Here is a 26,731-nt window from a genome sequence, read left to right as displayed (position 1 = left end):
AGTATTTCAGCAAGCTCGGTAACCACACAAACTTGAACGAAAATGTAATTGTATATATATCCATATCGACATATTTTGCAGTAATGTATTAAATCTCTTACTTTTATACAAGACATAAAGTGCGCGAATTGCCGTTCAGATTCAATATAAATAGATTACAGCAACATGTATACAATATTTAAAATTTTCAAAATATGCGCAACTGTTTTTTTCTTCTAGATATTTACATTTTGATACAGTTTTGATTGTAGTAATCTTAAAAATCCAATTGCGAGTTTCTGAATAGTAGAATTCTTCACCAATACACCTTTAAATCCATAATAATGCTTCATCCGATTTGAACAATGCGACGCATACTTCTATTTCATCGCTAAATATCTGCTGTAATCGAGATAAATAATTTACTTTATTCTATTCCAAACGTGTTCGTCTCTTCTACGGCCAATAAAAGCTTCTCATATAAAATTTCAGGTGTAGGATATGGTGGAAGATCCAAGCGATTAAAGCATGTATGAGCTCTAAAAAATATATATGTCGTTTAAAATATAGTATTATATAATAAATACTACAGTTCCGATTGAATATTTGAATAACTCATTAGAAATTTTTGCTGTAACTAAGTTACTAATAAATCAATGCTACGATAGCAGTTTGTATACCTGGGTAAACTATTCGGCCTTCCCCATTTTTCAATGCAAAATTTCCGTGGTCCGGTGGATCCACGTAGAGCTGCAAATCCTTCGTATGGAATACTTGACGTTCCAGTAACAAATTGTAGTAGTCTTAATCTTTGTTCGTTTGTAAATCGACTTATACTGCTCCAAAACCATTCCACAACCGGATGAGCGTCATGGTAACCACTTCTGTATTCTGTGTGCGTTCTCCAATCGTTAAGATCAATTTCAGCTGCCCCCGCTATTACCAATTCCAGTTCACGTGCATCGAAGACCGACACTAATCGTGGATCGACAACTTCATAAAATCCACGAACCAACGATTCCGTTTGTTCCGCAACGCCGCGCTCGAGTCTCCAGCGTACAACTCTTTCGAGGTATTCTTTTTTATTTTTCTCGGTGACGGCGATATTTCTGCCTCCCGGTTTTAATTCGCGTTCAGCCACCCGCCCCAATAGTTCCTCTGTCACCGAAAATGTTAATTCCAACGGTTCTATGCTTATGTCTTTCTCCTTGATCCACATTAAACTCTGGTGAAATTCTTGATCTAAACTTTCTAAGTCGCTCAAGCTTGCTGGTATTCTCAGAAGAGCCTTGTAGAAAGGTCTCGTGAAAAATGCATCAAGCAGATATTGATGAACCAGGGCTAGACCTAAAACTCTACCGGAGAATTTAAACCAATCGTGATAATTGTCTACGAAAGCTGACATCGGCGACACTTGCACTGTATAAGTGTCGTTAGCAGAATACTCGAACAATCCGTAGTACGGATTGAAAAGCTCACGCGACAGATGAAAGAAAAATTCGCGGGACGGTCCGCCGTAGTCTAAACCTTCCTCGTGATCGAACATAACTACCAGCTTGCCTTTTTGTAAATCTTTCTTCGAAGCGGCCATGATGCGAGTAAAGGCATCTTCCAAAAGATGCTCTCTTCTAATATGCAATCTGACAGAAAACAATATTAGTTGAACGTAAAGTGAAAATTACGAATCAAAAATTAATGTAATATTAATCTAAACTACTTACTTTAGCTTTCCTGGACCTTGCCCATACCCCTTACTTTCTAGCTTCCTGTAAAATGTTCTAAGTTTAGCTTCAAAATCTCTTCTGTACGGAGCTGGGGCTCTAGCAGAAGCTCTGGTTAAGCCAGGTGAAGCATGCGGACTACCTAATGGAGATCTGCCCATGTTCCCAGGTACATAAGACATAATTTCTTGTTCAAATAAGCTACAACAATGAATTCAATATATTAATTAATTGCATAAACTTATCATCATTTTTTACATGGATTCACATTAGTTCAGTAGCATTCCAATTTAGTACTAGATCGTAACTGGAATAATGTAAACGGTGTTTTCATTCCAGCAAACAATCTAGTCATATGACTGAAGGAATTCCCAGTAAGCGCGAGTTATAAATTTGCGTTGATTACACCGCCCGTCGCTACTACCGATTGAACGACTTAGTGAGGTCTTCGGACTAGTATGCGGTAACGTTTCGGCATTGCCGATGTTGCCGCGAAGATAATCAAACTTGGTCATTTAGAGGAAGAAAAAGTCGTAACAAGACTTGTAATTGCTGGATCCAGCAACTAGACTAATGTAAACCCAGCATAATTGATACTAGTATAATATTTTGTACCTTAATAGTAGTGCGAGAGGTACATCATGACCTAATCGTTGTAAAGCAGTAGTGCCTTCATTCCTTATAGTATTCACTTTTTCTCTCAATGCAATATTTTGTCCTAACACCGAGTGTCTTTCTTTCAAAATATCCATTATATTTGGCTGACGTAAGAAAGCAACAACTTTGTCATTATAAGCTACAGGTATATCAGGTGTGGTGGTAACAGCTGATTGTTGCGGTCTTGGTGGTGGTACAGGTGCTTCATCTAATAGCGTTCGTGCATGTGCTGCTTCGGTAGGCAATCTTGGATCAATGAAAGATGTGGCTTTTCTAGCATGACAGATGAAGAATTTCTGAAAAAAAGATGCTTAGACATTTAAGCTTTGTAAATTTGTTTTGGATACGATAAATAACAAAAGCTTAAACATCTTTACTTTGCCTGTCCTATCGAGTTTTGATTCGTAGCCCCTTGGAAGCTCCTTATTTGGATCAGCAAAGAAATTTATTAAAACAACCAAATCCCTATTATGTTCGTATCTTGGAAATACTGTTTTATCCCGTCTAATCCTATTAATCATGTGTTTTAGGCTGGCATTGCGATTGTACCATTCCAATGCTTCTTCGTTAGTGTGTAATTCTGTAAAGAAGTCGGGTCTCGTTAAGAATAATACTGGAGGACTCGTGTTGATGTCAAAAGGTTCGGGATCGGTTCTTTCCGATGATGGTCGTTCCGGTAGTGGTCGTTCAGCATTCTCAAAATTATTCCCGTTCGCGTGTTGTGAACTTTGCGAGCTTGCCGGCTCACGATCAATATTGTCAGGTCGAGAAATGGTTCGACGAACGCTCTGGTAACGTCGATCCAATTGCTGTCGTCGAAGATCACAACCTGTATTTCGCGTTGTTAAATTGGGCCTCTGCCAAGTAGTGGTACGGTTAATATGATCTATATAGAACACTCGACCGTGGCTATCGATTCTTGCTTCCCAGCCTACAATGGGAATACATTTAATACATTATTTTGTTAAAATAACGTTAAAAAATAAATGCTTAAAACTTTACATGGAGGCAAAGGTTCTTCAGAGGGCAACGGTACACTCGATTTTTGGCACATTGGTAATGGACGCAATAACTTTGGATGATGCGTAGGTGTTGGTGGACATTCTAACTGATTTGTCGGTCCAGCTTCTGGTCGTTCCAGCGGCCTATGTGCTCTTGGTAAACTTAATAGTGCTATACTTTTCGTAACAGCTGTCCGCGACTGAAATATTACAGTAAATAATTAGCAACTTTGCAAAAAGCAAATACTCAAGAAGTCAATTACAGATGATTATAATTAGAGGTGTGTGAGAACCCGAAAATAGCGAATCGAGACGGGTCGAGAATTTTATTCGGAGTCAGGGCGAGTTCTTGATAATTTTCAGGATTATTCCCGAGCATATGAAGATTCTCGAATATTCTCGGGAATCCCGATATATTCAAGAATCCCAAAATTTTCAACAATGCGACTCGTCTCGATTCGTTCCGACCATCGAGTACCCAACACGTTCGGGTTCTCACACAGCTCTGCTTATAAGTGTAAAAAATATATTGGGCATTTTGTGGGAAACATGCAAATAAAAAAATCATTTAAAATCACCTTTGAATTAGAAGCTTCATCAACATCTACTATTTCAAACCCAAAACAATCTTCAGGGTGCAAAGGTGCTGCAAACATTTGAGAACACCGTCTAGGAAATTTTCGTGGGCCAGCGTTGATTCCGTATGAAAGTTTGGGCATTGTCCGTGGTGGAAGTGGTGGAGGACTTGGGTATAATGTTTCGTATAAACGTTCAGGTGATGAGAAGCCTCCTGTACTTCGCCATAACTGATAATATTCCACACCTTCTTTTGTTACGATACCGTTTGTATCACATGTCCTCTATAGAGAAATATTTTTTTTATAGATATTAATGCAAAAGGCAATAAAAATCATCTCAAAATTACTTTAACCAGACTTTCACTGATTCCTTTGAAGGAGTGTAATACTAATCTACATTAACGTTTTGAAATGAAAATCACAGTGTATGTGCATACACAAAAGTGCGGAAAAACATGTATATTAACTAGAGGTGTGCGAGAACCCAAAAATGTCGGATCAGAACGGGACGGGACAAAAATTTTATTCGAGAATCCGGAAATTTTCGAAAAGCCAACTCGTCTTGATCTGATGCCTTCCCGATCCGTCCCGACTATAAGGTACCCGACATTTTAGGATTCTCACATACCTCTAATATTAAAATAAAGAAGAACATTATTATGCAACTTATCCGATTTCTTAAAAAACTGTGACATGCTGAGTTGGTTATTGTTATACATAATTAATGATTTACAAACATTAAGGTGAAAGAAGTTGCACCTGTTTGGTCCCGTTACGACCTAGAACTGCCTGCTGTGATTCTGTATCAGAATTGCTTCCATCACTGCTATTTGAAGAACGATGTGGTTCCATTTCTAAGCCTTGGGCCCCTTCTAGACGTACTTGTTTGATGGAGGATGGTTCCATAAGTGCTACAGCATTGTCTTCGAGTTCATTTTGTTGAGCACTGGCAGTTTCATGTAAATTCTCTAAAATTGGCAGTTTGAATGGTTTCCTTATCATCTCGTTATAACGAACTAAGTCTGCCAAACTGTTTTGAGTTTTTGGCACACTTTTAGATACATGGGAATAGGAGCTACCAGCTTCGTTAAATCTGCTAAAATGTTCACTTGTACTCTTATTATTATTCTCTGTTAAACTTAACGGTTTATGTGCATTTACAATATCATTACTACTATGTGCTTCACTTGTCGATGTGCTTTGGAACTGTGAGCGATCATCTGAGCTACACGAGGCTAGACTTTCCAAGGGTAAACTATAATCTTTTGTACATGAACTCCTGCTGTGTTCATTGTATACATTATCACCAATATTATTATACTGGTCTCTTGTATTCTGTTCATATTGAGATTCCACATTGCTAGGTTGCAAGTCCCTGCTAAAAAACTGTTTTTTTCTCATCATGTTTCTTGAAGACAAAGGTAGTTGCTCTGAAGTGCTTGCTATATTTCCAGTATTGCTTTCAATACTAGCTAAAAAGCACTTCTTTCTCGTTAGATTCTTATGGGACAACGAGGTAAGCCTTTGATTCGAGTTTTGTAGAACTTCGTTACTGCATTTACTTGAACTGCTGCTATTACCCTCAGCTTGACTAACGGACATTGATGCCGTAGAATCAGCAGGTTTTGAAATTGCATTTTCTTCACTGCATTTTGATTCTGAGCAGCTGTTTTCTTCTTCGAAAGAGTTTACCATACTAGCTTCAGCTATATTATTAACAACTTCCTGTGGACAAGAAGATGCTTCTGCTTGCTGTAAACCATTTTCTGGCTGTCTAGAATTTGTATCTAACGGTAAAGATGCATTCTCATTTTGCCTTATAAAATCGTTTTCAATGTCAGACGTAAATGCTTTACTATTATTTCTTATGGCATTGGTTTTCACATGTTTTACCGTAGCTGGAGAATCCTGATTTGTAGTACTAACAGTTAATAAAGAAACACTCTGCTCTTCCGATTCATCCCCCCCATTATCCTTCTCGAAAGCCGCATCGCTAATGTTAACTTCAGATGGCATTTTTTAAAACATAACACCAATCGCTTGTGTCTTTTTATCTACTGCAAATGGAAATAAGATTAAACTAACATTAATCTTGTAAGTGCGGTAAAAGACATATTAACAGGAATAAAATATTCATTATGATTTAAAGTATAGTGAAGGATATATGTATAAAGTAAAAGTGACTTTAAAAAGGTATAAGATAACGTTAATGACGGAATGGAAAAAGTATGTCGAATTAAATTGGGTCTACATTCAACAGAACTTTCAGTCCTTCAAATGATGATTCATTCGTGTGAATCTCGTTTGAAGCAATCTTAATATGAGATTTCAAGTTTAAATGGTAAGTTTTTAAACAATTTTTGCTTAAATCGTCTCAAATTTAGTTTACAAAAACAGATTATGCGAGCAGTGTATAAACGAGCAATTCCATACTTGCAAGATGTGTAATTATAATAATGCTTGTACTTTAAATGTCGAAAACTTCAAATTCAATGCAACGCAACAATATTTAAGGATCGTTTATAATATCCGCTTATTGTATAGAAGTTATGACAGTAAACATGTCATACTTGATCCCTACAAGCCTATGCTTACGAGGAATATAACTGTTAATGCTTTGAATTTGAGTGCTCGTCAGAAACGTTATATCGCACGGAAATTTCAACATGTTTGTATGGCTTACCTACATATGTTACATCTTTCCGAATATCTTATCCGAAACGCCCGGTAAAGACATTTTACGTCACATTTACATACTCATTTAATCGTCAAACTTATTACACGGATAGATGGGGGAACGCGTTCGTTTGACAGAATGATATAGCAGACTCTATCTGGTAACTTTTCATACTGTCACTTGTTCCGGTTTTTCCTGTGTATCCGTCGTGAGCATCTTATTGGTTGCCAACTATAAAATTACTGAAATCTTAACTTCAACAAACAATATGTAGAAGTGACGTCAAAGTTTGCCGTTTATGGGGAGTTTAGCTAGGTTTTTCTTTTTACTTTCTGCTTCCTCGCCATAGATTTAAAAAGCATTGTTCAAGCTAGATATCCCATCACCTGTGCGCGCACGGTATGTACTTATAGCATAAAGGATGTGAGAGTGTTCACACCCGGGGTTTCGGTGTTCCCGGTACAGTGCTGCCCCTAGTCTTTTTAGCCTGAATCAGACCATATATCACAGAATAGATATAGGTAGGAGTAGACCAATCATATGTGATTTTGTGTCTCACGCAAAAACAACTCGTTTTCATACGCCCTCTATGCTGACAAATACGTGTCTGTGATGTTATGACCAGAGAGGAATGAGAGTGCTCACGCCCGGGGTTTCGGCGTTCCCACTTTCGTGACATCGCCGCTTTAGCATGGCACAGAACCGGTCCGTCTTTTAGACGTTTAATTGTTTTATATGAAATATGTAACTAACATGTAAATCTTGTGTACAAAATCTGTAATTAATATAAATTAAGAATAATATTAATTGTAATGATACGTATTTTATTTTTTTCCAATTTTGTAGTTGCAAACTAGTTGTAAAAAATGGAAAATCCGCAGGCCCGAGCTTGGGTTCGACCGATAGAGTCTCTGGTAGAGTCGGTATTTCATATTGTGCGACACGAATCAGCATAAGGTGACTGGTGTACTCCTGCATCTCGTCTGTGATATTAGTTCTACTATATTAGTTCCGACCGATAAGGTAGGATGTGACATAGAAATGGTAAAGGGACTGTAGACTGTAGAGTCCCGCGGATGTGAGACAAGAAATACATTGGGTGATTGGCCTACTCCTATGCCTCGTCTGTGCTGTAGTGTCTTACTAGAAATTCAGTGATAAAACAGACATTACATCTCAAACCTCTTTTTGTGTAATATCTACATTGTTTATTTCAAAAGTTCCGTTTTTCTGACTTCCTGAGTTTTTGATTTCTGTAGAAGGTGCCGCCACCATTCGCTTTTGTCAATTCATTCAATATTTGATGAACTTTATTTAATAAATGCTATTATACTAAGTCATTATTATTATTATAGAGACTGTTATTACGGTGTCGCATAACAATTTTGTTTGTAGAACATCACTTCAAAGAGAAAATGGTATTTTGTATGTAAAGTATAGAATATCAATTGTGAAATTTTCATTTAAAGAATCAATGTTAAATCAATCATGTTAAGAGTAAAAATTCACCACCGTGGTTACTTTTTCAAGTCTGTTGCAATCTCACAGATCCCAATTTTTAGTTTTTTCATACCACCTCAATAATTAATTTTTACGTTTGATAAATATTTTCCGTAGACGAAATTCCAACGTCAAGTCATTCAAGTAATTATGTAAAAAGTGGTATGTAGTATGTGTGGGGTATAAGTTTCCATTTCATACGCTGGCGAACTGTTGAACACGTTTCTAAAAGGATACGGTTTACATGCGGAAACCTTATGCAATTCTACCTGTAGGAATCTGCAGTGGAAGTCTCAAGTGGCTTGCAATATTTTTATTATTTACCTTGTGCCCTGTATTGGACCTTGAACATTTTGCATACCTTGCTGAAGTTACATCAGACATGTCCGTACTTGAACTCGCCTCTCGGGTTTTCTATAATTGGCACTACAATTATTAAGTTTGAGCGCTTCGTATCACTGTCAAATTACTTTCCACACGATAAGAACAATGCAACGAACAGTTACATCATTCCAGTTAAAATTTGTATACGTTGCAATCGTTACATTTTGTCCACATTCTACAAATTAGTTGAGTTTCATTTTCCAGAAAGGGACTCTTCATATTCAACTGATAGCGAGGTTAGCAATATTTCTTGAAATCACTTTTCTCCGTCCTTGATACATAAGGTCACTTGCAAATTAGCAAACCAAACAAAAGAAGTATATTGATTAAATAACCGGATGGTTACATTTGCAAGAAGCAATGGCTGTATACTTTATTCATTCTCTTAATAATTTCAATGATTTGTAAATAATGTGCATCTTTTTTTAACAAAACGTTGATTCTTATATCTTTAGCCAATGGCGATCTTAAATACGTTTTTCTCGAAACATTTTTGCAGCTGGTCGACAAGATTAAGGAAAAAGCGAGGAATTGGGCATTCTCGAAATTTTTATTAAACAGAAATTCCTGCTTCAACATTAATTATTTCGAAACGGAAGATCGAAATTGGTTATACAAAAACTCGTCAGATATTCGGCGATCCGCGTCGAAGTGAGTCGCCGTAGATATTAAATCGTCATCCCCGGCGAAAGATTTCATCACGAACGCTTCAGTGGCTGATCGCATGAAACAAGACGAACAAAGCGCACACATCGTCCTCGGTTCCCACGTAATCAAATACTGTCCTACCGGCGCGGCGTTCTCATTTTTCAAGGCAGAAACTGATTCCGCTGGGGATTGTAGTCGAGATGTCGGAGGTAATCTTCCGAATTGGTATGATCTTTAGGGATTCGATGAAAGGGTATTGGCACAATTATCGTCACCGTGACGAAGCTATTCTGCAGACGGTACTTCGTCCTCCCGATTCTTTCCTTCGCAATCATGGCTTGCTAAAGCGAGAAGAAAGAGAGAGAGAGAGAGAGAGACCCGCCCATGGAGGAGCCCGATTAGTTATCGGTTAAGATCTTCAATTGAATGCTAACATTTACTTAACACTTGTGTTCTTTCGTTCATTGCCAATCTTCGAAATTCTGCCTCCGTTCCATTTTTCTCCGTGCATAGGAATTTTTCCGAATCTGTTTTCCGCCGGTTGGTAAGAAACAGTTCAATAGTTTATGTTCAATAAAACTTTGTTAGATCAAGAACTTGCTCCTGTTTATTAAGATTGTATTCGTTGGAATTGTGCTGTTAATGATTTTTTGGAAGTAAATGGAATCTGTGAGTATAGTTTCTTGAGTAGAAAAGAATGTATATCCGAAACATATCTGAAAGAACATGGCGCAACTCTGAATTTTGATGTCCAATTATTAAGTGCAAGCGAGTGCAGCAATGCTACAATAAGGAACGCACTCGGCAAGCTCTAATGTACTTTTTACATTGTCTGATAATTAGTAGAATCCTCAATGAAGTTAGTTTCACTGCAATTTCCCGAAATTACTTCGCAGAGCGTCTAGTTTGCGCAAAAATCCGCGGACCCCAAATCTCCGAAACAAATATTTTGTGTCTGCAATTCTGTGCCGCTATAAAGAAAGCCACCCGGTCCACTTAATCAAAGTCCAGCAGAAAACACCACGTCGCCGTGCGATATCCGCGTTGCGTTCCCGTGATAATTATCACCGTTTATTACTGCAAAGTTGTCGCGATAAAATTCCCATCGCGAAATTCCCCGACCTCTGCGCGATGCAAATGCATACCGTCACGTGTGAAAGTTACGGGGGAGAAGATCGTACGCAAGAAAATTAGATAGTGGCTTAATAAGAAAAGTAGGGGAACTCGTTAACCAACTGAAACATACGTACGCCCGTTCTGTACTGGCGACGCAATTATAATTACTATATTCTAATAGAAAACTTGTTTATTTTAATTGCTCATCGCGGGCCCTCGCGTCCGCGCGACAGTGTTGAATTTACGAAGCGAGAGAAAACGAGAGGGAGGGGAGAGAAAAAGAGTGCGAGAAATCGCAGTTTGAAGCTTGACATAACGCGCGAAAATTTATAATTAATGGGCGGATGTAAATATTGCCTTCTTTCCTCCGCCGTCCCGTTGCCCGCGAGCGTATTTCAGTTTCAAAAGCCCCTTCCACCCCGGCGATTTGTTTCGCAAAAGTTCGCGAAAGCGTAATCAGTAAAATCTGAATGAACGGTCATACCGAAGTGGAACAGAAAATTTGTCTGCCATTTCGTTACATTCGCCAGCCGACGACCCGCTCCATCTATGTTATTAATTAATCTTTGCGTGTATCGAGCGCGCTACGAGCACGCCTGCACCTTCAGCATCGCGAGTGCACACAGTTGAATGACCTTTCTTCGGATGCAAACCCCGAAATTATCTTTTCAGGGGAATTGAACAAACCCCTTCATTTACACCGCTGTACGTGAGTAGTATCCAGTTAACGGACTCGGGTCTGTTTTTCAATTTGTTTTCATAGAGACGTTTATCTTATTTTAGACTGTATGTGCAGTTTTGAAAATAAAATATTTGACTTCTGACAAAATACTTCTGGAATGATATTTGAAGTAGTAACTTAATTCGGAGGATATTGAAAATGCCGAGACTACGTTTGAAATATTTGATTTTAATTGATACAATATAAGAAAATGTTCAGATTTTTAGTTTCTTTTCAATTATGTGTTTTCATGGCGAAACGGTGTCACTAATCGGCCATTTTAGGATTTTGGCGTTTCTATTTGCTGGCAGTAATCTTCTCAGTCAGAAGCGCAACAAAATGGGGTTATTAGTAAACGCTGAGATGTCTCGCGGATGTTTCAGCTCCTCCAGAAATCATAGAGCTGCATTTGACAAGACAATTTCCTCAAGTTTCAACTCTTCTAGTTTGGTCTCAAGTAACTCTTTATGCAACGTCCAACCTTATCATCTCATTATTCTAAGTACAGTCACTTTCCTGCGTTGTCAAACAGATCGTTTAAAGCAATTTGAAACTAATTAACGCGCCGGATAATTGAAATTAAGGTAAGACAATGCCAGAGCGTTCCAACCTTATTGTTCTGCTTTTACGACTTCTATGTACCGGTGAGGAACTTTATCAAGTTACGAACGTATTAGTACGAAACAATGAATAATGGGGCTGTGGATAAAACAGGACAGCGTCTCTTTGAGGTTTACACTATTTGTTTGAATGCTATTTTTCTCTTCTTTCCTGACTCGTGCTTATTCGCATCCCGATCTAAGATATTAAACTGGATTATACACGTACGGTAAACAATAAAAATGAAAGTTTTATTTTATTATCCACCGTGCGATCATGTTGATTACCTTGGAACTGAAACGCCACAGACATGCGTATATTGTACACGCAATCTAATTTCGTTATATAAAGTAACACGAGACTGTTCAGGCTTGGTCGGAAATTGTGGGCGTCGAACAATGCTGATTTTTCACAGAGAAACCGGTCTACAATATAGACAAAACTGTGTTTATTATTCATTAAAGATTGTGCAATGCAACATTTTGTAAAGAAAAAAAAAATGTTTGTTTAATTTTGTATTTGATTTCCGGTGACCGACGGCGGCGCTCAACGTGCTAAAATGTTCGACAAAACTGTTTCGATCCGGAAACAGGATATTGGATTCCCAGATTCGATATTTTTGTTCACCAGAAAGGAAGTAAAAAGATTTCCCTGGCAGATGAGCGGGTATTTAGACGGCCATAGTTTTTTTCATCGAGAACAGCGAGGACGAGTGAGCATCCGTTGTCTTATTAGATGGCACCTGGCATGGAGGTTCAAAGGCGGTAGGTTGCCCTCGTTGAGCCACGCGCAAGGTTTTCCATCATCATTCACCGTCTCCTTCCGGCGCGGACCAAGTCCCTCACTAAATCGTCGCCGGCTGCTTTCCGGTACAAAGAAATCTTATGCATATGGCTGAATAATCCCCGGGCAGAATGTGGTGGTTCCCGGTCCCCTTCGAGGAACTAGGACATCCGATATTAAATTCTCGTAGCGCGGCAAGAAGTCCGACATGATTCCCCGCGGAAGTAGCCTTTTCCATGGACGTGCCGCGCAAACATTGACACGATATTTTCCGGGCCGGGGTTTTTCGCGCTGCTCCTCCGTCTAACTGTTCTGCATTAACGTATTTCTTCTCTCGTGAAAAACTACCCCCCTCTCTCTCCCCCTCTTGCTCCCTCCCACCAAACTACCCCGCAGCCTTTTCCATTTATCCCTTGGTAATCGATAAAAGAACGACCTTTCAGCCAAGAGCTGACGTTAAATCTTTTTTTGCAACTTCATCGATTCGCCGCGCGAATGGATAAGGGAACAGAGACTTGTTAGCCGACTGATTCAAGTGGACAAAAGCTGCACAATCCAGCCAAATAGGTGCCGGCGGAAAGGACAAGCTCCAGCCCTTCATTGTTCAATATAACCTTACTCATTTGCCCTTTCTTCCGACCCGGACGGTTACTTTTCAGGGACCCTGAACAGTCTGCTCGACGGAAAAAAAGAAGAACGGTCGGGTCCGCTCGGTGAATCATTTAACCCAGACGGTCATCGTTTTACGCAATTATTCGTGGAAACTCGGGGCGAAAGTGTAAGAGTCTCCGCTATTGATCGCGAGTGTGTTAGCTAACGGGTTCGAGAAGAATTTTTTACCGTGCTCTAATCTGACGAGCATTCAAAGTGACTGGTTTTGTAAAAATCGGAACATTGAATTTGTATAGATTTTATAATACATGCTTGAAAAATAAAGTTCGCACAGTCACTCGAAGTGTCTTTACAATCTCAAAGATTGTTACATAAAAATCGGTTATTTCACTGTGGTCCAGTGTGTCAATTACAGCGTCCCCGTGAAATATCTGAACACTAAATTTCCGATTTTTGAGAAATCGCGAGTACATATATTTTCCTTTGGTTTTTAAAAGTCGCGTCTATTCAAATTGTTACAACGAACGTGAATCCTATTTTTGTCGAACAAAATATTTTTGCATGATATCAAATTCGATCAGACTGAACCAAGGCTGTGTCGATGTTACACCTCCCATAAGTACCAACTAATTTTAATATAAAATTGCGTTCCTCATTTCGTCGACATCCCAGTGCATCGCTCACAACTCTTCGCGACTCATTAGGGTCGGAACTTTCCACAAGCCGACAATCGCTGACAAGTTGTATTGTCTTGGCTGTCTGGCGAACAAATTTCATCCGCGCTCTATAATCGAGCGAAAAACAAAAATATTTTTCCCATTGTTTAATTTGTTTGAACCGGGCCCGAGAAGTTCGGCGTAAATTGCGGGCGCGCGATCGCGGACCGATTGTGCCGCGGGGTGAAGAAATTTTCCGGCCGGTTCTCGCCGACAATTTAATTAATCGAAGTCTATTCGTGCTCTTACTAATCGCTTTGCAAACAGAGCCGCGGTAATTATTTACCGCGGGCGTCGAATCGCGCGACCGAAGTCGTCGATTCCTCGCCGCAATTACCGAGCCCGCATTTATATTCCGCGGGGCGCGCGCGCGCGAATCCGCGGGTTTCCACACACGCGAGTTTTCTAAAAGCGTATTTACACTTCTTCATCAACCACAATGAATGTGGAACATGAAAATCTGAGTGTTCATACTTCTTCGATGACTGAATGCTATCCGCTGGTTCACAAAATGTTGACAAGTGAAACAGCGAGCGTCGGGATTAAGTTAATAACTTTAGCCCCGATTTATTATTCTAAAAACACTAGTGTCGTAGTCACTAATTTCGACAGATTTCGAAGACTTCGTTCATACAAATATATATCGGGGCGTGCGGGTACCGAAGTCTCGGGTCGGGTCGGGCCGGGATCCCGGAAGTATGCAACGTTCGGGGGACCCGAAAATTTCAATTCGAAATTAGATTAGGAGGTCATGAAAGAAGCGTCACATTTCTGTGTGTTTAGAAATTCTTGGGATTCCCAAACTTGACTCCATGAAACTGCAGCTTCGGGCTCCCGACCCGACCACAAATTCGGGTACCCGAACTTTATAAGCTTTCGGGATCCCGACCCGACCCGAACCCACGATTTCGGCACGCCCCTCACAAATATGAGCTGTTTAATGCAAAAGTGGTGGAACTCAACAATTCTTTGTTACACTTTTCATTGCGGACGAGTCGACCGGAATGTACGTCCAAAGTGAAAGGTCCAAAATTCGTCTTGAGTTTATGCGGGCGACCGGGTCGAAAAATTTCCGCGGTGATACATCGCGGCGAGCGATTCCCCGTAACGTGTAATTTGCGTTTCAATCGATTCGGGGGGATTTTCCCCGAAGGCGAAATCAACGAAACGGAATGACGCCCCAGGAATTCGAAGCTCAGGCTGATAACAATAGAAAAACCGGTCGGGGAAACGTCTGCCGTGCGAACGAACGGTGTCGTAACTGCGGCCTAGATTCCGCTCAGCTCCCGATTTCGATGACAGAAGCTTCGATAAAACTCGCTAATTTGCTTCGACTCGCTTTCGTCAAGAAATATAATTCAACGCTCTTTATAGAAAACACTGTTTCCCTTCAAAGTTTTAAACAATTTTGTTTGAACTTGCCCGTTGAATATTTGTGCCTGCGGAATTTTTATGGAAAGAACTGCTACCCTTGGGAGCTCTTTTAAAAACTGTTCTTGTTGAACAAATATTTTAAAACAAAATGAAAACGCCAAATTATTGTACGCTGATTTTATCCAACCCATTTGCATCATTGTCGGTTCATTCTTTTGTTCGTATTAACAAGAGGACCTTGATTTCAACTTGTAACAGTGTGTGTCTTACAATAAATGTAATAAGCGTGCCATTATTTGCCGCATATTTGTTGTTTGACAATTTACATGATAATGTCATAAGAATACAAATATTTTTCTTGCAGGATTATAGTTTGCACAAACTTTTCAGCCATTTTTCGGTGCTAATACAGTTCATCTTTTGTTAGAAAAGTACAAATTGATAACAATTAGAAGAAAACTGAATGTAAAATTTTTACACATCCATACACACACACGCGTTCTATGTATGTATTGAATGGATTGAGTTTTAACGATCTCACGACTCGCTTCCACTAATTTATTTTTTTTTTTTCTAATTGCTTTTCTCAACGAGTGCCTTAACAAGCTCATCCATTTACGTTTATCGAAATCCAGAAGCAATCAGAGAGAATCCATGACGGATCGATCCTTCTCATCTGCAGAAGTGTAACCTGAAGTGCTTACTCTCCAATTTCCACCCGTCCCTTATAATTGGATTTTTATTTTCACTTGAATGGAACAAAGAGTACGGGGACATGACAATTTCGCTTCCGTATTGGTCGCAGTTATTGAAAAGATTGTATTTATTAAACGCAATAGTATTGTTTTCACGAAGAGTACTTGCCCTGTGATGTTCGCAACCATTTCAATAGTTAAATAGTTCATTTGTTAACGAATGCATATTATAATTGGAGAGCCATCCATTTTCATAATAAAGACCTACCATTATTTTTTGAAGAATTTTGCAAGCAATTTAATACACAGCGATCTTCTTAATCAATCTTATTATAAGTATAAAATATTTAACTCCCTCTTTGTATTGCCAATTTGAAAATAATTTAGAATACATGACTTTTAATTTTCCAAGAGTCTGTTATCATCTAAATATTAGTTACGAATTTCTCGATTAATGAAGATCGGTAATTTCGATGGAAATCGGAATAATCAATCTACTTGAGGTTATTTAAAGAGATTTTTGTGACTGTCGCTGATGAATCAAATATCTGTTCCAGGGAGCATAATTTCACTGTAAAATTTAATTAAATTAAATCGCACAGATCGATGGATCAGAAATGACGTTGGTTAATAACGGGGAGTACGGTCGCGTATAAATTTTATTTAAATAAATACGATCTCCAGTATTATTCCGTATAATATATTCCGTAAATATTATTTGAGTTAAATTGCTGATTCCGTTGATTAATCGACTGATTAACACAATATCTGTTTCTTTGTACATTTTAATAACACAAAGCGGACGTTAGGTTGTATATACCCAGAATTGTGTACTGTTCGCAATGAAGTTCCGGCCAACTATTTGCTTACAATTATTCGAATACGTGTTTGTTGTTGAAATACGAACTTCATTGTGCTGTTGTAAAATATTGTTCCTCCTTTTCGTTAGCGGAGAGACCCATTCTCATACCTCTGACCGGCAGCGTGCACAGAATAACAGCAACAAGAATTTGTACACATCGCCATACCACTAAATCCCTACAGCCGTTCAAAAGTTTCTGACCACTTGTTTAATGAGAAGTTAACTTGCGTATTTTAATGGAAAAAGTTCGAATGAGCGTTTGGCCTATATATATTTCAAGTTAGTACCGCGCTCTGCAAATGTTAATGTGTTCTCATACATTTGTAGAACAATGCGCCCAAGTAGAAATTCACGTGAAATTTATTTCGTTTGCCAACAATTTTATTACACGAAAAATAACGTACAAACACTACACAAGTTTAAATTTCAAACATTATTTTGTTATTGTTCCCATGCTATCACATATTTTGAAATATCACACCGGAAGAACATTAATGTTTACATATTTCAAGGTGACTGAAGTAATTATTTGTTAATAGTAACGCCTGCAAAAATACATCATCTCAATCGATATAAACATTGATTTATCACCGACAGAAAATATTTACCTGTGATAATATTTGGTTGTTACAATGTTTGTAAATTACACACCAGGTGGTGTTCTTTTTTCACTGTTGGAGCACAAGTTTGAAATATTTCAATGAATTCGTTAAAAATTCAATCTAGCCCTCTAATTGTAAGTTTACTTAGTTAGCCTCCACGGTCTGTTTGCGTTGCAACGCCGCAGCAGAACGGTGGCAATTTCATATCGACAGCGAAGCGTTTACGAAGCTCAACTTTATGTAAAACATCACACCTGCGTTGTGTACTTGGCAGAAGTTGCAACGCGATTGCATTATTTGAGTTGCAATCGGTGTCTCATCGGTGACAATAGAAACGATCTCGTAGACGAGCCACGGGAACAGAGAACGTAACACGAGAATAGCGCGTTAAAACCCTTCATAGATTTTACCATAATATATCTGAATATTAAAAATACGAAATTTAAATAATCAACGTCGAAATGAATTAGTAGGTTTTTTCTTCAGTTTGAAATTGTACGAGAATCGCAAAAGGAAATACAAGCCTTCATTATAACGACTTCTAGAATGTTTTATCGTAATTTGAGCATTATTAATTCCGCGCATTAATTAATGTTTCCTTTCTTGTTATAAGGGCGCTGAGGTTATTTTTCGCAATGCTTTCCACCATCCACAATTATCACTATTCATAAGCCATCACAATCTCACAACGAAGTGACCTTTCCTTCTCAACGCTGTTATTATGCAGTGCAAAAGTTATTCAAATTTTTATCTCACCGTTGACTCGATTATTCTCGCATTATACTGTCGAGACCGTTAATGAGTGACCTTGTAACCCAGGAATTCGTGTGGGATCTTAAATCTGATAGTTTAAGATCGTTTCGAGTGACCTTGTCCTTCTAGGCGCAGTAGATCCTCCATGTTGAAATCGATCGGTGAGATTGGGAAGATTGATAACACTTCATTTTGTACTCGCGAATGTTTCACATATCGAGAACGTGTAATACTGTAGTGCTTAATAAAATATCACATCGTTGACAAACATAGTTATTATAATTTACGTACAATGTACTATACGATTAATTAATTACCGAAGCTTGTTAATTAACTATTAAAAATGATATGCTTAGTACCGAGCACTTGTTACAATCTTTCAATTAATTCCTCGGTTATCGGCTGGGAGGATCTCCAGTGCAAATTTGTTTAAAGCAATGAATTTACAAGAACGTTACGTTACCGAAACACTCCGTTCAATTGCTTGATCGCGAACGAAAACAATGGACGGATCATCGTTCGCTGTATATTTACGGTGAACAGTGGGAACTCTACTTGTTTGTAGAACGGTTTCTCTTCATGCAGCAGAAAAGCAAGAACGTTAATCGCAGATGTCGGTATTTTCTTTCCATTCCGAGAGAATTTACATTTCATAAGGCTGATAACTTTGTTCCGAGCTTCGTGTTAAGTCTAATCCATCGTGTGTAATGCAGAACACTAAATTCACAGACTACATCCACCAATCATTTGAGATTCTTTCGTAACTGTGATCGTCCGAGGTTATTGTCAATAATTTTCCAAATGCGCATCTAGATTGTGGATTTTACACATTTATAGCACGTTTGATTTTTCAAAACTCGAATATCAGCGAGTACAGTAGTGAATATTGCTGAACCGTGTGCTCTATTGTAACTGAAATAATGACTCTAAAATATAAACTCTCAAACCTTGGATCCTTTATAATAAAGATTTTATCGTTTTCTCTTAAATTCCTTCGCCATTAGAAGTTAACATTATAAATGGTGGCATCGTTGTTGATTAATACTGGTGCCATTGAGACCTGCGTCAGTGCTATCAATATAGCTCTATCATAAGTTATGACCCCTCACCGAACGGTTACTCGTCCGCGTGAATCGATTAATACGGCCTTGTATAAAAATTGAGAAAAACTTCATATAATTCACTCGTAAACCCGAGTTACGTAATAGATAATAATAGTTAAGATTGACTCTGAATAGGAGGACGAAATTGGAACGTAAAGACGGCGTTCGTAAACGAAACAAAGGGCGATGCACGTCGAGCGAGAGCGGATTTGAAGAGCAGAGAGAACGTTTTCATGCTAATAAGCGTTCCCGAGTAATTAGCAAGAGCGCTGAGCAGCCTGGAAATCCATTTGCCCAAAGAAATTCCATGCTTTCCAATTGGTTTGTCCTATCGAAATCGGAGGAAGCATTAATTAAACGAACGCCGGCTGACCGGTCGTCGTAAACATAAATAACCGAATTGTACAAATAAATGGAGCACGTTTACGCTGCTCGAAATGATTGAGTCACGAAACGATTGATTGCTGATCTAATTATATTTCGGATGATTCCGCCGTCGGTTATGGGGACGATTACAATATTTATGTTGCGGCATTAGCGTTTAGCGAACGTTTCCTCCCGTTTTCACGTTCTCTGACGTATCATTCGCAATTATGTTTTATCAAACTCAATAGATAATTATCAAACGTAAAGAAGTACTACTACAGAAAAGTTTGTAAGTTCTCTGAATATCGTGCGTTATAATTTCAGCTAAAGACTTCCAAAGAATTTTTACATAAAAGACAAAAACTATTAATATACGACTATAAAGTTGTATTTCGCGTCAAATGTAAACACAGATGAGTATGATTCAAAGAATATTGAAATTGCTTCATAGCGACAGAACTGAATTAATGCAAAAGCAGGAGCCATATTAATTGGCGAAATAAATTTGTTCAATAATATTTACCGTGAATATTTAATCGAGCCATTTCGAACAACATCGTCGTGTCGCTTTAACCTCAAGGACGACACGGAGCGCAACTTGATTAATTCCGGTTGATTAAGAATTACGGTGCTCAGTTTTCGCACGGGGGATTCCTAAACAACCGAACGCTTATGTTTGTACTAATGAAATTATTTTAAGAGCCGTCGCCGCTACTTACTTTCTACTTAATTCCGTGTGTGAACCGCGCTCGGATGTGTGATGCTATCGGCAACCTATTTTTTTTCCTCGTCGCGTGTGAAAGTATCCTTTGTTAGGACAACCGGCAGATTCTGCTGTACACGCGGAATGGACATGCATGAGCGATAACGCTCGATTTAGTGTTCCCCCGAAGTGCGTACGAAGTTAGGGCCTTCGGGGCGAATGATAAGGCGCGAATAAGCGTAAGTCATCCGTGTTAATGATTTTCTCGCGGTTCGACGTGTACTTTTGCGCCGGGGCATATCCGTACGAAATCTTTTCGGTAATAGCATGGTGTCGTCCCGAGCATGATTCCATTTCCAGCCCTCGGGAGGAAGAAGTCACGCAGCGTGACTCAATAGGAAACAGGTGTTCGAGCGATCGCTGAAGTGGATCCGATGGCGCTCGACTGTTCCACACTCTTGGTCAAAATGGTAGCACACGTCTATCCCTAATTTCTCAATAATACAAAAGTTGTATATCGCCAATCAGCAGCAAACAGATTCCGCGAAACGATCGTATGTCGGCGTTTTTCACACTAAAACACGCCACCCTAAAATACTTCAGTCCATGTATCCCTCGCTCTGTAATTAAATACTCAGGATGTTCCCTATGCTGATGATATCTTCCATTAGCTGATCCGCTTGTTTAGCAGCAAAAATATAACTTGAAATTAGTTCTTTTGCCGTACACGCACACAGAATGTAATTAATTATTAAGAGTGAAAGCGTAATTCGTAACCGTACGCGTGTTGTTTGTTTTCAAATTATTTTCAGAGAGTTTTCGTTTCATTTATTCGATTTGTTCCACTACTTATTTAACAGTGTTCCCGGTTCGTTTGTTTTGAGATAACAGTGCATAACTAACGAGTGAAAGCAACACGCGCGGATGTTCGTTCTGTCAAGCTCCTCCGTTGCTCTTATTTTCAATCAAGAGTTTTCATACGACTGTTTGAGAAACGGTACAAAGGAGTCAGAATTCAGGGAGATTAACGATAACGAATTTCAAGTTTGTTAGCGTCGCGTTAAATAAGCGTTTGTGATGTGCTGAAAATCCTCCCTGTCATCGTTCTGCTTCTCGCAACCCGTCTGCTGGCAGTACCTGAGCGCTGATTGTCAAAAATAAACTTGAAATCCAGGAGTATTCGGTAAATGCGACAATTCTACGAATGTTTCGTTACCTTTGGAAATACATACTCTGAAATTCTGCCTGCTTGTAATCGATTCATCCTGTTTTTATGAAAACAGATATTATTGCCGTGAAAGGATATAATATACAATGTATAATGCTCACCGCAAAGCCGGAAGCCGTGCGGAAATAAAATATTCTATCCTACAATGTACGCGTTCGTGAATATCATTTGTATTAATCAATACCAAACCTTATTATATGCTGTAGTTCATTTAATAGTGGCTACAGTGATGCGTACGTGGTCGGTAACAAATTGTCTGTATTAATCGCACGATTATTTCGATTTTAATCAGCTGTTTTGCATTTTATCTTATCACAAATAAAATCCGCAGTTCAGTAATAGATATTAATAATACGATGAAGCTCAACCGTAAACGTGGTACCATTCAAGGATTAATTCACAATTACAAATCTTGCTGCTCGATGGAGCAGCGTCGTTTAGAATAAAAATCCTAACCCGAAGATTGCAAACTTTCTGAAGCCCGACCCGACCCGACCCGACCAGGTCGCTCGGTGACCTGACGATAGGACAGTTACGGGAGATACTACTGTATACGTTTGTGCTACCGTGCATGTGGCGGGTAAAAAGTTCCAAAACCGAGGGACCCAGAGGGGACAAATTTTTGGGGTCACTCTTTCGCTAGGTATAGCTAGCGTATGAACCCTATACTAGGGGGTATACGGAGGTTACATGGAGGGTATAGAGGGGGCGTGAGCAGGGGAACGATGACTCGAGCGAGATGTGCCGTGCGGCGCGGCAGGGGTTCAGGTCACACGGAAAATCTTAATTCCATGTTCAGGACTTTCCACCACCTTTCCGCGTTCATGCAGAGACTGCCACGGTTCTCCCATCTGCGCCCACCACCCCGGACGGACGAGCTACCGTTGCAGGCAGTCGGCTTCCTTCGTAGGGACATGCGCAGCGACCCGCGGAACGACAGGTGCGCGCCGCTCGCCGTTCGCCACGAATCGCTTAGTTTCGGGTAAGCGTACGAATCGGTCGTATCGCGTCGTGCCGCCTCGTCTCCGGCACCGTCATCAGTCGGGTCTCTCGCGGGCTCTCTCGCTCGCTCTCCTCCTCTCTGGGTTAGTCGTCGAGGTGGTTTCTCTGGCGAACAGAGCCCCACGCACCCACGCCATTGACACCGATCTAGCCGCCTCTCGTGTCTCTCTCTCTCTCTCTCTCTCTCTCCTTCTCTGTGGTGTGCGCTCTAGTCCCCTTCCCCCTCCCCCACCCTTCTGATAACACCACGAAGGATAACACGCTCGATCATCAGCAGCAGCAGCAGTAGCAGCAGCCCCGAATTCCTCTCTCGGATCCTCGCACTTGTCGACGCCCTGAACCCGACTCCCTCCCTCTCTCGTTCTATCTCTCTCACTCTCTGTTGCTCCAGGTTGCCTCTTCCCTTCTATTTCTCCTCGTTCTTACCCTCTCGCAGACCGTCGTCGTCGTCGTCGTCGTCTCTCCGCACAGTAGCCCGCCGTTTATCGAGCGTGCACGTGCTCCTCGTCGCTTCTTCCTTGCCGCTCCGCTGACACGCTTTTAGCAAACCCGACGACCGGGTCTTGCCGCTTGTACACTCGAAACGAGTATCTCCTTCCGGGCCAGGCCGGCGTCTTCCGCCCCCTCGAGTCCCGTGCAAACCTCTCCGGAATCGGATGCTCGGCAGACCGATCCCCTGACCCGTGTGCCGGAGAACCTCGGGACCAATGATCGCGGCCGGCTGTCTAGCGACCGCCCAGTGACACTCGGTGAACCACCATCGACCGCGACATTCGAACTCTGGATCCGGGATTCGACCGGTATACTACGGTCTTCTACTTTTTGTTTGTGATACGCGCGCCGACCCGGGTACTCTGTGAGTGTGTTCGACCGCGAGTGAAGATCGCCAGAGGTACCCGACCTCTGCGACTCTCTCTCTCTTTCTCTGTCTATCTATCTATCTATCTATCTATCAATCTATCAATCTGTCTTTATCTATCTCTTTATCTCTCTCTCGCTTTTCGTCTCTCTTTGTGCGAAGAGATAGATCATCCACGGTACAGTGGTGCGACGAATGTGGTGCGTGAGCTGTTGAGATTATCGCGGTTCCGGTTCGTCGACAGGCGACGGCGACACTGATTTTTGAGGATGGCCGACGAAGAGCTGAATCGTTCTCGCATCGGCAGGACTAGGGGGAAGCGAGCGATCGCAACGATCCTCTTATCGATCCTAGCCGCGTCGCAGATCCTGCACAATGCTGAAGGTGAGTGAGTCACCGCCGGGAAGCGAGTTGTGGAACGTGCGAAACACTCGCACGTCGCTGCCGAGAGAATTATTTCGCACGATGCTCGCGATTCGTCCGGCGCCCGTGGAAACGGGTCACGCGTGAATTCAAAAGAAGTTGCCACGGCGCTGCCGTTCGGCAGTCGCGAAACACTCCGGGAAATTTGCGGGATGCGCGCAAAAGACGAAGAACGCCCCGCCGACAGATGGGGAAAGAATGCGGGGGGGGGGGGGGACGAGACGCGATGCAACCCCGGAAATTTATAACTGGAAAATGAGTGGGAACGAGTGGGAAGTTCGCGGGAGATCGCGCGTAACCGCCCGATGCAAACCGCGTCGAGCAAGGCAAAAAAAATCATGGTTTCTGGGCTAGGAGACAAACGGCCGAACACACACTGTCGCCTCGTTTCGCGAACATGCTTCGCGGAACTTGCCACTCCGTTGCCGAGGCAAGAACTACTTGAACTCCCGAGTGATGAACAGCATGCCGATTGCATTATACTTGGACTAATTTTAATAGTCGAATAAATGCTAAGCCATTTCTGTGCTCTTATCCTGCGATTAGGTAATTATTTTTAAGTGAAAGAGGTTCTTGTCTGGTTATTCGTAACGCTGTACCTACCAAGCATTAGGAAGTATCTGGTGAATGTTGGAAAATATGGCAACACTCGAACTTGTCGGGATTGTCTGTAATTTGCGATACAATGGATGCTTGTACGAGGAAATTTATTCCATTATTTTCCTTAGAGGTTTCCCTTTAAGAGTTATTGGTCTTTCCGTAGGAAATGATTAAATAATCTTAATTTGTCGAGCATATATTATAACGAAAACGGTAGAAAATCCAAATAAGTTCAATATTGTCACCTTTCTGAAACTGGTGTGATTACTCCTGTCACTTTTAATGCTTGGTAAGTTGCGCGTTCACTTTGAATTTGTTTGTTTTCCTTAAATTTGTGGGCTTCCATAATAAATTGTATGATCTGAAAGACTTAATTGAAAAATAAAGGAGAATAAGAAAAAAGAATTACGAATATATCTGCCAGCAAGTAGATACAGCAAGCAATGGACAGACGAAATAGTATTCAACGATATGCGTGGCCGATGAATATTTAAATTCGACGTTTTGATAAACGAGGAGATTGATAGGAGAATTCCATTTTGCTAATTGCAAGACATTGCCTCTGAAAACACAACAGGAGAATGATAGAAGAATAATCGACGCAATTTGCATATTGAGCTTTTTACACGTTCCACGATTAATTTGATAGCTTCGCGAACGTTTCTATTCGATCGGCTCTTTGTATTATTAATTGAGTCACCGCTCGAATACATGTAAATTTATTTCTGAATGCGATGCGATCGATCGAGATTGCATATTTGTTTTCCGTTTTTGCGAGCATCGGAGACCAGCGGTGCGCGAGTTACGAAGAGCGTTTAAAATCATTCTCGTAATCGTGTTTATGTGTTCTGCTCGTTGTTTGACGCTAATTATCATATTCATCGTATAGCTTTCGGAGAAATGATTTTCGTGTATGCAACCGCCATAGTTGCTTAATCACATCGTTGATGTTTTCGTACGGTGATATTTTATACTTTTCGAAATCGAAATTAGCTTGGTAATACCACTATATCATTAGGAGTACGAGTTAGAGAGCACAATTCAAAATAATATCATTTAATAAAAACCCTCTTATTGCGGATTCTTTCGGTTAAAAATTTCCTATAATTCGTACAGAAGTTGTACGATAATAATTCCCACATAGAAGTGTCTTCATTTTATTGTCAGCGACGTCAGTTTTATAAATTTCGTATCGCCCGAAAGAAAATGTTTCATCGCACCGAGCGGTAATTTATTCTACGGACGAGAACGATTTTTAAAACAAAATCGTCGTGCTTCAAACCTTGCTGAAACACTAAAGAGACTTAAGTAAGGAGACTTGAAGTCTTCCTAAAGTAGGCTAAAGAGACTTAATAGACTTAAGGGACGTCGGAGATTCGCGGGATGGAGTGTTATATCATCCGGAAAAAAAGATAACAGAGATTCACCGATGGTTTAGAATTTCCACCCAAAATAGAAGTAATCTAGTAGACAGGATTGCAGCGGTACGGCTTAATCGTTCGTTTGAAAATAATAATAATAATAATAAATAACACGTCGCGCACGTCAGATATTTCGTGTTCCAACAGCTTGTTCCGCAACGCGTTTCGCGTGCAATTTGAAACCGTAGAAATACCCGTTTCAATAATGTTTCTTCAATTTCTGCGCGGGGCAAAGACCGCGGCGCGTAATTTCGAATTAAAATCGCGGATAAAACTGGACCGCTGCGTATCATCTCGGTACCGCAAATTAATGTTTGCGCACAACAGCCAGATGTAAATGTACGCTCGGGCAATCGAAACATGGGGGCGGCAGGGGGTGGGGGGAATATAAAGTCGGCGTGTTTGTGAATTCCGCGAGGCAGCACCGCGAAAAAAATTTATTGCACGCGTATCGTCGCCGCGCCGGAAGATACGCAACGCCGCGCTTCACGATTCGCGAATAATATTCTACGCGTTTATTATCGAGAGAGAGAGAGAGAGGGAGTCCGCGAGAAATTCTGGCCTATCTACCCGGGGAAGTTAATGAACTCTGAAGAATTCGGATTCTTTACGGCGGCGTTCCGTGGAAATCGTTCCGTTCGCCTGTGCGGAAGCATTCGAACCCTTACAAATCGAACTTCCTGTCGGCACCAGTATTACATATTTTTTCGCTTTACGGTCCCCTCGCGGAAAAGTCTGATCTATTCCGTCTTGAACTTGCGCTATTTACTGCCCGCGAAATTCCTTGGGTGCGACGCGTATCGTTTTCGGGGGAATCGACGCCGAAATTTATGCATCCGCATCATTATGATTGGCTGCGAATTTTTATTGAAAGTAAAATTTGTCTGCCTCGGCTGCAGGGAACAAGAGCCGATTAAAAATGGAACTCTCAATAACTTGTAGAAGCTGGAAACAATATGTTGACAATGGGTTCATTACTTTCTTAGGAGTAAAAGAAAATTTCTATGCAGTGAACTTCTATATTTATTTTTGTTGTAATGATGGACA

The 26,731-nt window shown here is 40.5% G+C and overlaps 3 protein-coding genes across 9 annotated transcripts in view; 1 reads left to right on the top strand and 2 right to left on the bottom strand.

Annotated features, from left to right (window-relative positions):
- Positions 1-48: 48 nt before the first annotated feature.
- Hecw (Hecw ubiquitin protein ligase) lies at positions 49-7,003 on the bottom strand. Of its 2 annotated transcripts, XM_076791820.1 has the most exons (9): positions 6,620-7,003; positions 4,696-5,993; positions 3,937-4,218; positions 3,360-3,558; positions 2,735-3,288; positions 2,316-2,653; positions 1,701-1,901; positions 660-1,619; positions 49-518 (listed from the first exon to the last, which is right to left on the bottom strand). In XM_076791820.1, the coding sequence occupies exons 2-9, from the start codon at positions 5,950-5,952 to the stop codon at positions 407-409; spliced, it is 3,903 nt and encodes a 1,300-aa protein (XP_076647935.1). In that variant the 5' UTR covers positions 5,953-5,993; positions 6,620-7,003; the 3' UTR covers positions 49-406. The 2 variants fall into 2 exon arrangements, with proteins under 2 accessions (XP_076647935.1, XP_076647936.1); XM_076791821.1 differs by lacking the exon at positions 3,937-4,218.
- A 15,351-nt stretch (positions 7,004-22,354) lies between these two features.
- LOC143356711 (uncharacterized) lies at positions 22,355-23,413 on the bottom strand. The gene is made up of 3 exons (XM_076792620.1): positions 23,399-23,413; positions 22,808-23,186; positions 22,355-22,460 (listed from the first exon to the last, which is right to left on the bottom strand). Exons 1-3 carry the CDS (start codon positions 23,411-23,413, stop codon positions 22,417-22,419), a joined length of 438 nt encoding a protein of 145 aa, XP_076648735.1. The 3' UTR covers positions 22,355-22,416.
- Positions 23,177-26,731, top strand: part of Nrm (neuromusculin) — a 406,706-nt gene continuing 403,151 nt past the window's right edge. For 5 of the 6 annotated variants that reach the window (XM_076792814.1, XM_076792816.1, XM_076792815.1 and 2 more), the window contains exon 1: positions 23,177-23,624. In XM_076792814.1, coding sequence (XP_076648929.1) covers positions 23,510-23,624 — 115 coding nt within the window. In that variant the 5' untranslated portion in view covers positions 23,177-23,509. The remainder of the gene's footprint in view (positions 23,625-26,731) is intronic. The other variant, XM_076792813.1, reaches the window with a different exon arrangement.

Source organism: Halictus rubicundus, chromosome 8 (genome assembly GCF_050948215.1).
Source record: "Halictus rubicundus isolate RS-2024b chromosome 8, iyHalRubi1_principal, whole genome shotgun sequence".
Lineage (NCBI taxonomy): Eukaryota > Metazoa > Arthropoda > Insecta > Hymenoptera > Halictidae > Halictus > Halictus rubicundus.
The sequence above is the reverse complement of the archived record's forward strand: the minus strand, read 5'-3'. Positions and strand labels throughout refer to the sequence as shown.